Raw genomic sequence first — 12,402 nt, 5'->3', positions numbered from 1 at the left:
TAACTAGAAAATATCCACCCGTCAGAAAAGTCCCTTTAGCAGGAGATGCCAAATGAAGACCCAACAAAAAGAAAGGTTTTACAGCCCTTCTGTAATGCAAGCAAAGAAGAACAATTTCTCAGTTCCGTGGCAAGGTTGTTCTGCAGTCTTGGGGCCATGGCAGTAAAAGGCCCTGCTTCTAGTGGCAAGCATTCATATTGCACAAATAAGGCAGATTCAGATGTGTCAGAAAGCCATGGTTTCCCGCGACATGAACATGACTTCTCACCCCCCATCTCCTCTCTGCTTCTCTCCTCTCAGCCTGTGTTTGTCAACACACTCCCTTATTTAAACCATGTCTCTACATCTTGTGCAAAGCTAGGAACTGAGCTCCCTTCTACATACCAAGATGTGAAACCAGAGTCCAAAGTGGGCTGCACATCCTGGTTGGCCAACCACACTTCCTGGCTTTGCATGAGCCATGGAGCCATGATTTAAACAGACTAGGATGTTGACATCATGGACCCATAACAGAGCTAAGGGGTAAGAGGGCAGGGGATGGAGGAGCATGCAAGCTCAGGGTTAGAAGATGCTGAGTGAGAAATGTGGTTTCCCATAATGTCTGAACTGGCCCATAAGCAATAATTGATGCATAGCTTAGTTTGCCAAAGAATGATGGTTGGAGGACTGATATATAGATAGATAGATAGAAAGATAGATAGATATAGATATAGATATGATTAATGGACTTATGACAGAGCCATGGGTGGCTGTTCCATTGGGATCCATTTCCTCAGAGGGAGAAGGGCTTCAGTGTTGAGAAGTTTGGGGGGCAGGCCAAGCTACAGTGAATACTTCATGCATTCGCCTCCTTCTGCAGATAGGATAGGATCTCTCCCTCGCCGCCGTACCAGCCCCACCCCACCCCACCCCCTTTTAAATCAACATTTTATTGCATCTCCAGTACAAGTTCTTACGCTAATACAAACATAACAGGCATATTAAATAAAAAGCCGGAGAGGTGATGGCCCTCTTGAAAAAGCAGTCAATTAATAATCATGCAGTTGCCTGACATCTATAATGCATTGCTGTAGCGCCCATTATCCTGGAGATGGAATTAAAATATTAAAAGCTTCACACTGCTGCTACTGCCTAACAACGAAGGGCCAATCATAAAAGGCAATAAAAGGCAATGGAAGGTTCAATTCACCTTCAAGTGCACAGAGACCTTTCAAGGCACAGTGGGCCACTTTCTTTTCCTGCAGGCCCTCTCCCGACTCGATCCGGGCGCCTCTGTTTGAATTGAATTAGTCCATCTTGATCCAGTTATTCCTCCTTTTCTGTAGCAAATATATCCATTTCTAGAACAATGAAACGTTCTTATTGTCTTGTTTCTATTTCCCATCTGTCTCATATTTCTACACTAGAGCCTTAATCACTGAAGGTTGGGACAGTGGGACAATCCACTGGTGAACACCACTTCCCATTCGGTAGTTCTTGCTAATGTCTAGCCTAAATCTGCTTCCTTGTAATTTCAACCTGTTGGTTCTCATCTTTCCCTCTGGAGCAACAGAGAACAAGTCCACTCCTCTTTCTGTGTGACAACCGTTCAGCTATTTGGAGAGGTCTATCATAAGACGATGATCTCAGAACTGTGGCCCACTCTCTGGTCACCTCTAGGCTTGGCTACTGCAATACACTCTATGTGGAGCTGCCTTTGTATGTGGTTCAGAAACATCTGTCGGTCCAAAATGCAGCAGTTAGCTTGGTCTCCAGGGTTTCTCCAAGAGACCATGTTACATCTGTTTTAAAGCAACTACATTGGCTACCAATAGGTTTCCAGGCGAAATACAAAGTGCTGGTGACTACCTTTTAAAGCCCTAAACAGCTTAGGACTGGGTTACCTGGGAGAGTGCCTTCTTTTGGATGACCCCCACCCAGGGGTCATCTTATCCATGTGTTTATTTTTCTGTGTAAACTGCGTTGAGAACTTGGGTTGTTCCAGTATATAAATATTCCGGAGTAGTAGTAGTAGTAATGGGACAAGCCGAGAGCTCTCCAGTGCTCCTGCTGTTGCTGCTGCAAGTGATTCCTACCTGAGAGCTAGCAAAAAAGTCCCTGAGGTTTAGAAGCGGCCCCTGCTCTTTCTGCTATGCAGGTCTGGTTTAAAACAAAGTAAGTCTGCAATGTAAGTGTTCCCTCATGGTAGCTGTTTGCTCTTCTCTCACCTCCCCATTCCCAACACAGGCTCCATTTCATGGTTTTCCACACAGAGGAGTTCCATGATGTCCTAAGGATCTGGGATGGGCCAGTGGAGAAGGGGATCCTCTTGAAGGAAGTGAGTGGTTCTCTCCTGCCCAGCGACGTCCACAGCACTTTCAACTCTGTGGTCCTTCAGTTCAACACTGACTTCTTCACCAGCAAGCAGGGCTTTGCCATTCAGTTTTCAGGTAAGTCTAGTTCAGGGCTTTCCAGCCTTGCAACTCCCGCCATCCCCCGCTGGGCACAATGGCCTTTGGTTTAATGAGAAGCTCCAGTAGTTTGGCCGGGCGGGGGACGGGGATGGTGCCTAGGACAGGGTGACTCTGTTTTGTCTCATTCCATGGTGCTTTCTGCCACTGCAAATAGATCGCCTGCATCAGGCCCATTACGTTCCAGTCTAGAAAACTCATTTGAGTGTGCCCTTTTGTGGCAAGAACAAATAATGGTACATAGCAGAGCCAGGTTATGGTGGGCCTCTGTGAAAGTGTCTGTGAGGGGGTGGGTGTTGGGAGGAAGAAGGGATGCCATCATCTGAGCCTCTGGATGGGGCGGTTTATAAATGTAAATAATAATAATAATTAATTATTATTATTTAAAGAATAATAATAATCTGGGCTAGCGTTCCCTTAGTCTCACATAGCTGGTATCTATGTGAAGATGCCATCAAAGCCACAGATGTGGGGGCTGCACCCAGGATTGGGGGAAAGCGAACCTGCCTGAAAATGTCCAAATGAGAAAACTGGGAACTGCACTGCAAAGAACCCGTGTGACTGGCAGAGGATTCTGGGAAGCATTTGTGAGTTGGTGCCCAGATTGTGCAGGGCCTGGGTCAGGTCTATAAAGCCTCAGGATTGCCCTACTTCCTAGAACGCGCTCCTCACTTAGCTGCCCTTGTGCACCGTGGGGGAATATCCACAGCAGTGGGAAAACTGTCAGAAGTGGCTTCTCCTAAGGAGCCGAGAGTGGGTGGGTGCCAAAGGAGGCTGCTTGCGTTGCCCCTCTCTCTCCTGCCCTGCCCGAAACGAGAGCCGTGCTGCTGGCCATTTGTCAGGTAGAGCTCTGCAGCTCTACCTGATGAATGGCCAGCCTGCAGGCAGCTGAGGAGAGAGAAGAGCAACTCGAGCTGCTTCCTTGGTGCTCGCCTGACTCCTTAGAACGAGCTGCTACTGGCAACTGTCAGTGATTTTCTTACTGATGAACCCCTGATAAGTTTCCCCCGGGGGTTTCTTGTGGAAAACCACTTCTGTTTCATTTGTTTTTTAAGTTCAAAGCCCCTCATTTCATCAAGTTGTGCTCCTAATCCATCCCCCCCCACACACACACATACAATTTAGAGAGATGCTGTCCTTTGTTCTTAATGCCCAGGACTTTGCTGAAAAGAACCGGAGTGAGTTTTCACTTAACACAACAGCAGATTTCCCAAGGCCTTCCTGAGCCTTTCATAAAAAGGTCAGGCCCACCACTGACTCTGAAAGCTGGAGGCGGAAATTCCTCTCCATCACTCACCAGAAGAGAAATCTGCCAGCGGTCCAGTTTATTTGAAAGCATATGTTTGACATAGGCTTGTAACAAAATGCCGGGTAAGATTAGCAGATGCCCAGGCTTAGTAAACATGACTGCGTGTGGATGGGCAGCAGGCCGCATTTCGCGGAGTGTGCTTGAACTTGCCGTCCCCTCCAGCTTTTTACTACGGGAGCAACATACGTTGCTTGTGAGGTCAGTGATGGGGTGTGTGTGAGCTGAATGGGTGCCCTGTGCGCACTCACACATATGTATATGTGCGGGTGATGTGAAGATGTGCTCCTTCTCTTTTCAGGACCAGAGTGCCAACTGGGCAGAGTCACCTCTCAAGTGGTGACTCTCTCATATTTAGCAGGGGGAGACCAAATGGCCCTATCCAAGCTCAGCACTGGATCTTTCCAGTGGCTCTTGCTGGTGTCTCCCTTGGGTTTCTTCTTAGACGGGGAGCCTCTTTGGGGCAGAGAACCATCTTCTCATTCCTTTTCCCACAGAAACCTCTGTGGGGACTTTTTGTGTTGAAGAGCAGTGTGGTCGGATGCTCAATGAGTAATCAATGAGTGGCCCCCTCAGGCAAAGGTTCGCCTTGTTTAGGCCCCCCTACACACACACACACACACACACACACACACACACACACACACTGCCAATACCTTCTTAAGATGGCAGCTTTCTTCTGTTGAGCAGGGGGAAAGCAACGGTCCCTATTCAACCCCAACACAGCATCGTGGTTTGTGTGTTTAAGATTGTGTGTTAAGATAAATTTGGGACAGGGAACTTTCTTCTTCCCCTTCCCCTTCTCCTTCTTTAGTACATTTCTATACTGCCCCATAGAGAAGTCCCTGGGTGGTTAACCATCTAAAAATAAATTATTATTTCTTCTTCATCATCATCTTCTGCTATTGCTGCTCCTCTTCCTTCTCCTTCTCCTCCTCGAGAATTCCCCCCCCTCATGAAAAAGCAGTGTAGGAATATTCTAAATAATAACAACTAGACGGGATTTGAGAATGTACTTTGTCACTGGAGAACCAAAATCAGTCCTCGGGTCATCTAGGATGAGGTGGGAAGAAGTTTCCAGATGCAGGAAATGGGTTCCAGGCACTCTTGAACCCCGGCAGCACCTCTCATTTTGGAAAGTTAAACACTGTTGGCTCTCCACGTTCTGTGCAGCTGGACCAAGGAGAAGCAAAGAGAAAATGAGGCATGGAAAGGCCCAGCATTTAGCCCTTTGTGCTGGTTCTGGGCAGTACTCTGGCTCACATACTCTGGCTGAGCCAGCAGGAGGCAGACAAATGCAGACATTTCAGAGATGTCCCATAGAGCTTTCTCACGCAGTAGGCTTACTGTGAAGCTTTCCGGCAAGTTCAAAGTTGCCCCCCAAGCCCTCCCCCCCCAAACCCAGATGCAAAAAGAGGGGTGGGTTTTTTTGTACCCCGGATATAAATAGGGCTACGCTCTTAACGCGCAATGAAAACCCCGAATCATGTGTGAAGTCCTCCCCAATAGTCCACAGGGACTTCAGGTAAACTGGCCGATATGTAGACGCACCCCCTCAGTTCTGGAGGAGATGCAAGCTAAAAGCCCACCGGCTGGCATCTCCCCTCCACCGCGCAAGCCACTCCCTCACAGCCTCACATCTGCAAGACGTGAGGAAGAAGAAGACTAAACTAGCTTACAGGGCTGTGCCAAGGATGGCAAGGTAACACTGAACCCTCTAAAGCACTTGAGAAATGCTAAGCATTGCTGTGAAAAGCAAGTGCTGTCGACCAGCCAGCTTCCTGCCATCACACCAGCCTTGGCCAGCCCTAAAGATGTCTCCTGCCTGCCAGTCGCATGGGGCACTGTTTGTACATCCCTGTTCCCACCCTCAGGACATGCGGTTGCAGGTCTAAGCTGTAGAATCCCTGACAAATGAATAGTTTGAAGACAAGACCCGCCCACACTTTCAGTGATCATGTGGGAGGGGATCAGGACCACGCCTGCTGGTCTAACACCTTAGGAACATAGGAAACTGCCATATACTGAGTCAGACCATTGGTCTATCTAGCTCAGTATTGTCTTCACAGACTGGCAGCAGCTTCTCCAAGGTTGCAGGCAGGAATCTCTCTCAGCCCTATCTTGGAGATGCTGCCAGGGAGGGAACTTGAAACTTTCTGCTCTTCCCAGCGTGGCTTCATCCCCTGAGGGGAATATCTTGCAGTGCTCACACATCAAGTCTCCCATTCACCTTGTGGTGGCTGTGCATTTAGCACGAGTGGGAAAGGACTCTACCACGTGTCTTGCTAATGCTGAAAGTGCAACTGCCATGAGGCACAACCTGCAGATACAATTCTGTTCCTTCCTCACGTGTGCATTTATGCATGGGGGATACATACATGGCATACGTCTACTGTTCCCGCTGCTCATCTTACCTTTCACTTTTCCCCACTTGGGCTTCTAGTGTCCACTGCCACCTCCTGCAATGACCCCGGGGTGCCGCAGAACGGGAGCCGTAGTGGCAACAGCAAGGAAGCGGGCGACTCCATCGTTTTCCAGTGTGACCCTGGCTACGTCCTGCAAGGGGATGCCAAGATCAGCTGCGTGCAGATCGAGAACAGGTTTTTCTGGCAGCCGGACCCCCCCACCTGCATAGGTATGGCTCTCCACTACCCCTGTAAAAGGCCTGCAGCTCAGTTTGAGGAAGGCAGCGAACTGGCCAGGATGCACCCCAACAGAACTATTGGAACAAAGGGTGCCATCTCTACTTCTTGCTGGGTGGGACTCTGGCAGTGGATATAAAGGCCGTTGCTGAAGCCGGCAGAGAGGGAGAGAGGGCTCTTCAGGATGGGATCAGCTGCTCTGAGGGGAGGCAGGCTAAGCAATCTCTGCTCCCTTTCATCTTTGGATCTGCAACTCTGATTAGGTGGGAGAAATCCCAGTAGCCGGAGGACTGCAGATCCTTACGTTTTGGAGTCCTGTGATGCAATTAGGGGATTGTAGGTGGCTGTCTAGGGCAGGCCTTCACAAGGGGCAATGCTACTGTTTCAGCAGCCACTCGGAAGAGCTTTCTCTTGCCAGTTAGGCCTTGGTCCACATGCAGTGCTTTACAAGGTTTGTGCAGGTTTCAGACTGGTTGGAGGGTAGATATAACTGAATGACAGTTTCCCTTCAAGGTGATATGAGATTCTGAAAAAAAGGAAGAATGCGGCATTGTCCTTGAGATGAAGAAACAGGGTGTGCATGTTCACAGTGCATGCATGCAAAGGTGTGCATACACAAGTCTGCAGCAGATAAAAATTGTCATGCCAAGCACACCAGAGCAATAAATGTTCAATTAATGGGCTAATTAAATCTTAGCTGTCTATGTCATATGCCTTATACTTAATTTGTATTTCTCAAATTTTGTCCGAAGCAAGGGAAATTAATTAATTTCCTTACTTTCCAAAACTGATTGAAAAGTAAGTCAGGGTGCTCCCCCAACCTCTTCCATTCAGTGGAAGACAGTTTCAGAGTTTTTGTTTGGTTTGCTTGGATTTCAAGCAGCCAACTCCACCTCATGGCACATCCTCATCTTGGCCAGATATTGCTAAAAGCTCCCATCCCCTTGGCAAACGTGTGTTTCCCAAGTACACATTTGCAAGATGATATTAGGGGGGCATTTACAGGGAGGAGCCATCTAATGGCACAGTGGGGAAATGACTTGACTAGCAAGCCAGAGGTTGCCGGTTTGAATCCCCGCTGGTATGCTTCCCAGTCTATGGCAAACACCTCTGTAGGGCAGCAGAAATATTGGAAGATGCTGAAAGGCATAATCTCATACTGCGCAGGAGGAGGCAATGGTCAACACCTCCTGCATTCTACCAAAGACAACCACAGGGCTCTGTGGTCGCCAGGAGTCGATACTGACTTGACAGCACACTTTACCTTTATTTACAGGGAAGAATCAGGAGGGAGGATGCAGAGATTTCCCCTGAGGCTGGTTTCCCCCCAGCTGAGCCTGCTTCCGGGGTTGGAGCCTGGCTGGGAAAAGAACAGGAATGGAATCTTTATTACCGTCATCTACCAGACAGGAATATAACACAATAAGTAGTAGCCTTCAGTGATCATGATTTTGCCAACCCTTTCTTACAAAACACAGTTTAGAATATAACAATATATAATACAGTCCTTACAAGTCCTTACACAACTTGGGATGTAACAAAATTTTGCCAACTTGCTAGAAGGAAAACAATACTTTTAAATGGTTTGGGGAGAGCCATTTTCTGGGGAGGGTCATGGGCCGGGGGGGGACAGTTAAGCACCTCTGCTTTTCATGCCCACTATTATATCACTCTTCTTAAAAATTGTATCCAGCTGTTGTCCATTTGCACTGGAAGAAGAGATCTGAGGGAGAGTGGAGAAACTCAGTGTTATGTGGTGGTCTAGGGAAGGAGTGGACAATTCCTTAAGTAAAATTGTCCTTATTTGGATTTCTAACCCATCCCTACTCCTAAGGTTTGGTTGGTTAGGAACATAGGAAACTGCCTTCTGCCGAGTCAGACCATTGGTCTCTCTAGCTCAGTATTGTCTTCACATACTGGCAGTGGCTTCTCCCAGGTTGCAGGCAGGAATCTCTCTCAGCAACGTACTGTATGCTTTGGTAGTTTGTTGGTTCAATTAAAAAATCTTGTCCTATTAAAAAAAATAATCTTGTCCTATCTTGGAGATGCTGCCAGGGAGGGAACTTGGAACCTTCAGCTCTTCCCAGAGCGTCTCCATCCCTTAAGGGGAATATCTTACAGTATTCAAATGTGGTCTCCCATTCAAATGCAACCTGCTTAGCTAAATGGAACAAGTCATGTTTGCTACCACAAGACCAGCTCTCCATCTGGCTCAGTATTGTCTTCACAGACTGGCAGCAGCTTCTGCAAGGTTGCAGGCAGGAGTCTCTCTCAGCCCTATCTTGGAGATGCTGCCAGGGAGGGAACTTGGAACTTTCTGCATGCAAAGCAGTTGTTCTAGGGAATGTACTAAAATGAATGGCAGGGAATGCCCACTAAAAAGCCCTGGTTCCTTCCAAATGGCCTAGGAATGCATAGAATTTCCAAATGGCCATTGGCCATTTGGAAATTCCATGCATTCCCTGGCCATTTGGAAGGAGGAACATAGGAAGTTGTCAGATATTGAGTCAGATGCTTGGTCCATCTAGCTCAGTATCGTCTACCCAGCCTGGCAGCAGCATCTCCAAGGTTGTAGGCAGGAGTCTCTCTCTGCCCTATCTTGGAGCTGCCAGGGAGGTGCATGTGTTTGGTTCCTAAATAAAAACTTACCGTGGCTGACATCCAAACACTGCTCTGATGCAAACATGTTATGACAGATACGACAAATATTTATATACCGCTTTTCCACAAAAGTTTCCTGAAGCGGTTTATGTAGAAATAAAGTAAGTAAATAAATAGAATGTCTAAAATGGCTCCCTGTCCGCTGTCACAGTCTAAAAAAGAAACGTAAGATAGACACCAGCAACAGCTGCTGGAGGGATGCTGTGCTGGGGAAGGATAGGGCCAGTTGCTCTCCCCCTGCTATATGTAAGAGAATCGCCACATTAAATGGTACCTCTTTGCTCAGTTAGCAGGGGTTGTTGCACTGATGCAAGGCTGTTAAGCATTCCAGACAAGGGTTGCGCTGATGCAACAGGGTGCAGTTGTGCAATCGCCGGCATGCAGCCTCTCCCTCAGGCCATCGATGTTGCAGGGAAAGATGCCAAGCTCTCTGCGCTCCTTGCTGTGTGCGTGGAACATATGCACAAATAGACCGAGACCACCGGAGCTTGTGCAGCTTTGAGCATCCACGACCCTCAGGCATGGGTGCATCCTTCTTCATTGCACTAGGGAAGCATGAGTCTGGATATCAGCCAGTACAATTATTTTCAGCCCAAACAAGAGAACTGTTTCATGCAACCCCAACTTAACAAGAGGTGGGGGTGGTCTCTGTTCTTAGCTTTAAAGAGAAAGGGGGAATTTGTGGAGGATGGCAGGTCTGTCAGTTGAGCCAGGGCAGCTAAGTGGAGCCTCCGTGTCCCAAGGCAGTATACCTCAATACCAAGTGCAAAGAGATTACTTCCGCGGTCTTGCTGTGCTTCTGACCTTGTCCACAAAGTGCTGGTCTGGATGGACTCCGGGACTGATCTGGCAGAGGTTACTGTTATGTATTCGCATGCCTAAAAGCCAGCAAGAGACTCAGTGGAAGTAAGCATATGGATCAGGCTGTTTTGATGGAAGGTGGGTGTGCTTTTCAAGGGCTGCTCCAATAACTAGCTCACTAAGCTAAGCACCAGGAGGCAGAGACTGTGCGAGAAAATGTCCCTGCCATTTGGCCAGTGATAACCATCAGGCAGCATAATAGCCCCCAAGGAGCTGGGAGGGGGAAAGGTTTGCTGAGTCTCTTAAGCAACTAAAAGTGCAAAGCTTTAGGAACCAACCACCAAGAAGGCCTCTCTCCATCTGCTTAATCTCATCATGTGTTTCTTGAGGGGGGGGAAGAGAAGCTGCATTCTCGGCAAACCTTGAAAGTCATAGTAGATGTAGGGGCAGTGGCTGAGGCTATTGGGAGGTAAACCAGTTTCTTGGACTACCTGAGACCCTCCAGTCCCTGAAATAGGTGCTTGGCAGATGTTCCTAAAATGTAGGCCTTAAAGGTCTTAGCTTTGAGAATGCCTCTTCCTTCTCTCCTTTGGGAATGCCTCTTCCTTCTTTCCTTTCCTTCTTGCTTAGCTCCCTGTGGAGGGATCCTGACCGGGCCTTCAGGAGTGATCTTGTCACCAAACTACCCAGAGCCTTACCCCCCAGGAAAGGAGTGCGACTGGAAACTGACTGTGTCTCCCGATTACGTCATTGCCTTGGTGTTTCACACGTAAGTGGTTCAGTTCTTTTCCTGCGGGGCACTCCTACCGAGAAGAACGGGTGTGGCTTAGAAGGCCTCAGGTTGCAGGCTCTTGCGTCTGCTGAAGAAATCAGCATGTGTCATACTGGGAGTATGCGAGCGGCTTGCCATCGAACCGGCTCAGTTCGGGTGGTCCAATTTCCAAGCCTGAACCAGACTGGCCCCCGGTTCAAAGAATTGGCTTGCAGGCCAGCTCGGGTATACTTGTAAAGGGGAATCCTTGAGGATTCTCCTTTACAAGTAGAGGACATCCCTAATCCTCTGCACACTCACAGAGGCCCAAACCAGGCTGTCATTTGGGAGGCCAGCAGGGGGCTTGGAGGAGACCCTGCCCCTTCTCTGCTGCCTCACCACCTCCTCTAACGGTAAGAAGGCCGGCAGAGGACGCTTTCTTTAGCTACTCCTCCGTCCTACCCTCACTATCTTTACCATTAGGATTAGGGATGCCCTTTACTTATAAAGGGGAATCCTCAAGGATTCCCCTTTACAAGTATACCCGAGCCGACCCATGAACTGGCTCGTCCCGGTTTGGCCAAAGCCGTGCTGGGCTGGGTAAGGTTCAAATCCAGTCCAGCCGGCCTCCACACCACTATTTCACACTCCTTACATCATTTCTGAGCAATGTTCCATACATGTTTGGAGGATCCCCAGCTTGAGATGGGTGAAACCTAAGGATCCTTACCCAGTTCTCCCCGTCTGGATTCCCCCAGATTTGGGGGCTCCAAATTTCATCGTCAGGGCAGAACTTCCATTGAGCAGTCACGTTCAATGAATGTGGGGTGCCAGGGCCAAGGAGGGGCACTGCTGCAGCCCCCACCCGCCAGCCACTCTGCGGCCCCCATTAGCCACTGGTGCTGGCCGCCTGCCTTCGCCCCTCTGCCAGGTGGTCAACATGATCTAACGATGCCCCAGGTACGCACTGGGCAGTGGCATTATTATATTACGAATTTGAACAGGACAAATATTTATATACCGCTTTTCAACAAAAGCTCCCAAAGCGGTTTACAGACATAGAAATAAAGATGGCTCCCTGCCCCCAAAGGGCTCACAATCTAAAAAAGAAACCTAAGACAGACACCAGCAACAGCCACTGGAGGGATGCTGTGCTGGGGATGGATAAGGCCAGTTGCTCCCCACCCCCCGCTAAATCAAGAGAATCGCCACTTTAAAAAAGTTGCCTCTTTGCTCTGTTATCAGGATATTGCTTCGGCTGCCCAGCAGAGCGGCACAGGCAGGCGGCCAATGCTGGTGGTTAGTGGAGGCCGCGGAGCTGCTGGTAGGCGGGGAGCAGGCAGTGGCGGTGGCAAATGGTGGGGTCAGATGGCCAGGCTGGCAAGGTGAGCAGGTGGGCTGAGGCAGTGGGTTGAAAAAGTCTCCCCTCCAAAGTTGGCGCATTAAAAAAAGGGGTCGGGGATGCACAGCTCAACTCTTGAACACGAACATAGGAACCTAGGAAGCTGCCATATATACTGAGTCAGACCACTGGTCTATCTAGCTCAGTATTGTCTGCACAGACTGGCAGCGTCTTCTCCAAGGTTGCAGGCAGGAGTCTCTCTCAACCCTCTCTTGGAGATGCTGCCAGGGAACCTTGGAACCTTCTGCTCTTCCCAGAGCGGCTCCATCCCCTGAGGGGAAGATCTTCCAGTGCTCACACTTCTAGTCTCCCATTCCTATGCAACCAGAGCGGACCCTGCTTAGCTAAGGGGGCAAGTCATGCTTGCTACCACGAGACCCGCTCTCCTC

General features: G+C 49.0%; 1 protein-coding gene across 8 annotated transcripts in view; it reads left to right on the top strand.

Annotated features, from left to right (window-relative positions):
- Positions 1-12,402, top strand: part of CSMD2 (CUB and Sushi multiple domains 2) — a 684,208-nt gene that overhangs the window by 509,291 nt on the left and 162,515 nt on the right. For all 8 annotated transcript variants that reach the window (XM_053267555.1, XM_053267553.1, XM_053267554.1 and 5 more), the window contains 3 exons: positions 2,227-2,429; positions 6,200-6,391; positions 10,491-10,629. In XM_053267555.1, the coding sequence (XP_053123530.1) occupies positions 2,227-2,429; positions 6,200-6,391; positions 10,491-10,629 (534 nt within the window). The remainder of the gene's footprint in view (positions 1-2,226; positions 2,430-6,199; positions 6,392-10,490; positions 10,630-12,402) is intronic.

The sequence above is a fragment of the Hemicordylus capensis genome, chromosome 7, assembly GCF_027244095.1.
Source record: "Hemicordylus capensis ecotype Gifberg chromosome 7, rHemCap1.1.pri, whole genome shotgun sequence".
NCBI lineage: Eukaryota > Metazoa > Chordata > Lepidosauria > Squamata > Cordylidae > Hemicordylus > Hemicordylus capensis.
This window is presented reverse-complemented; position numbering and strand designations above follow the sequence as displayed.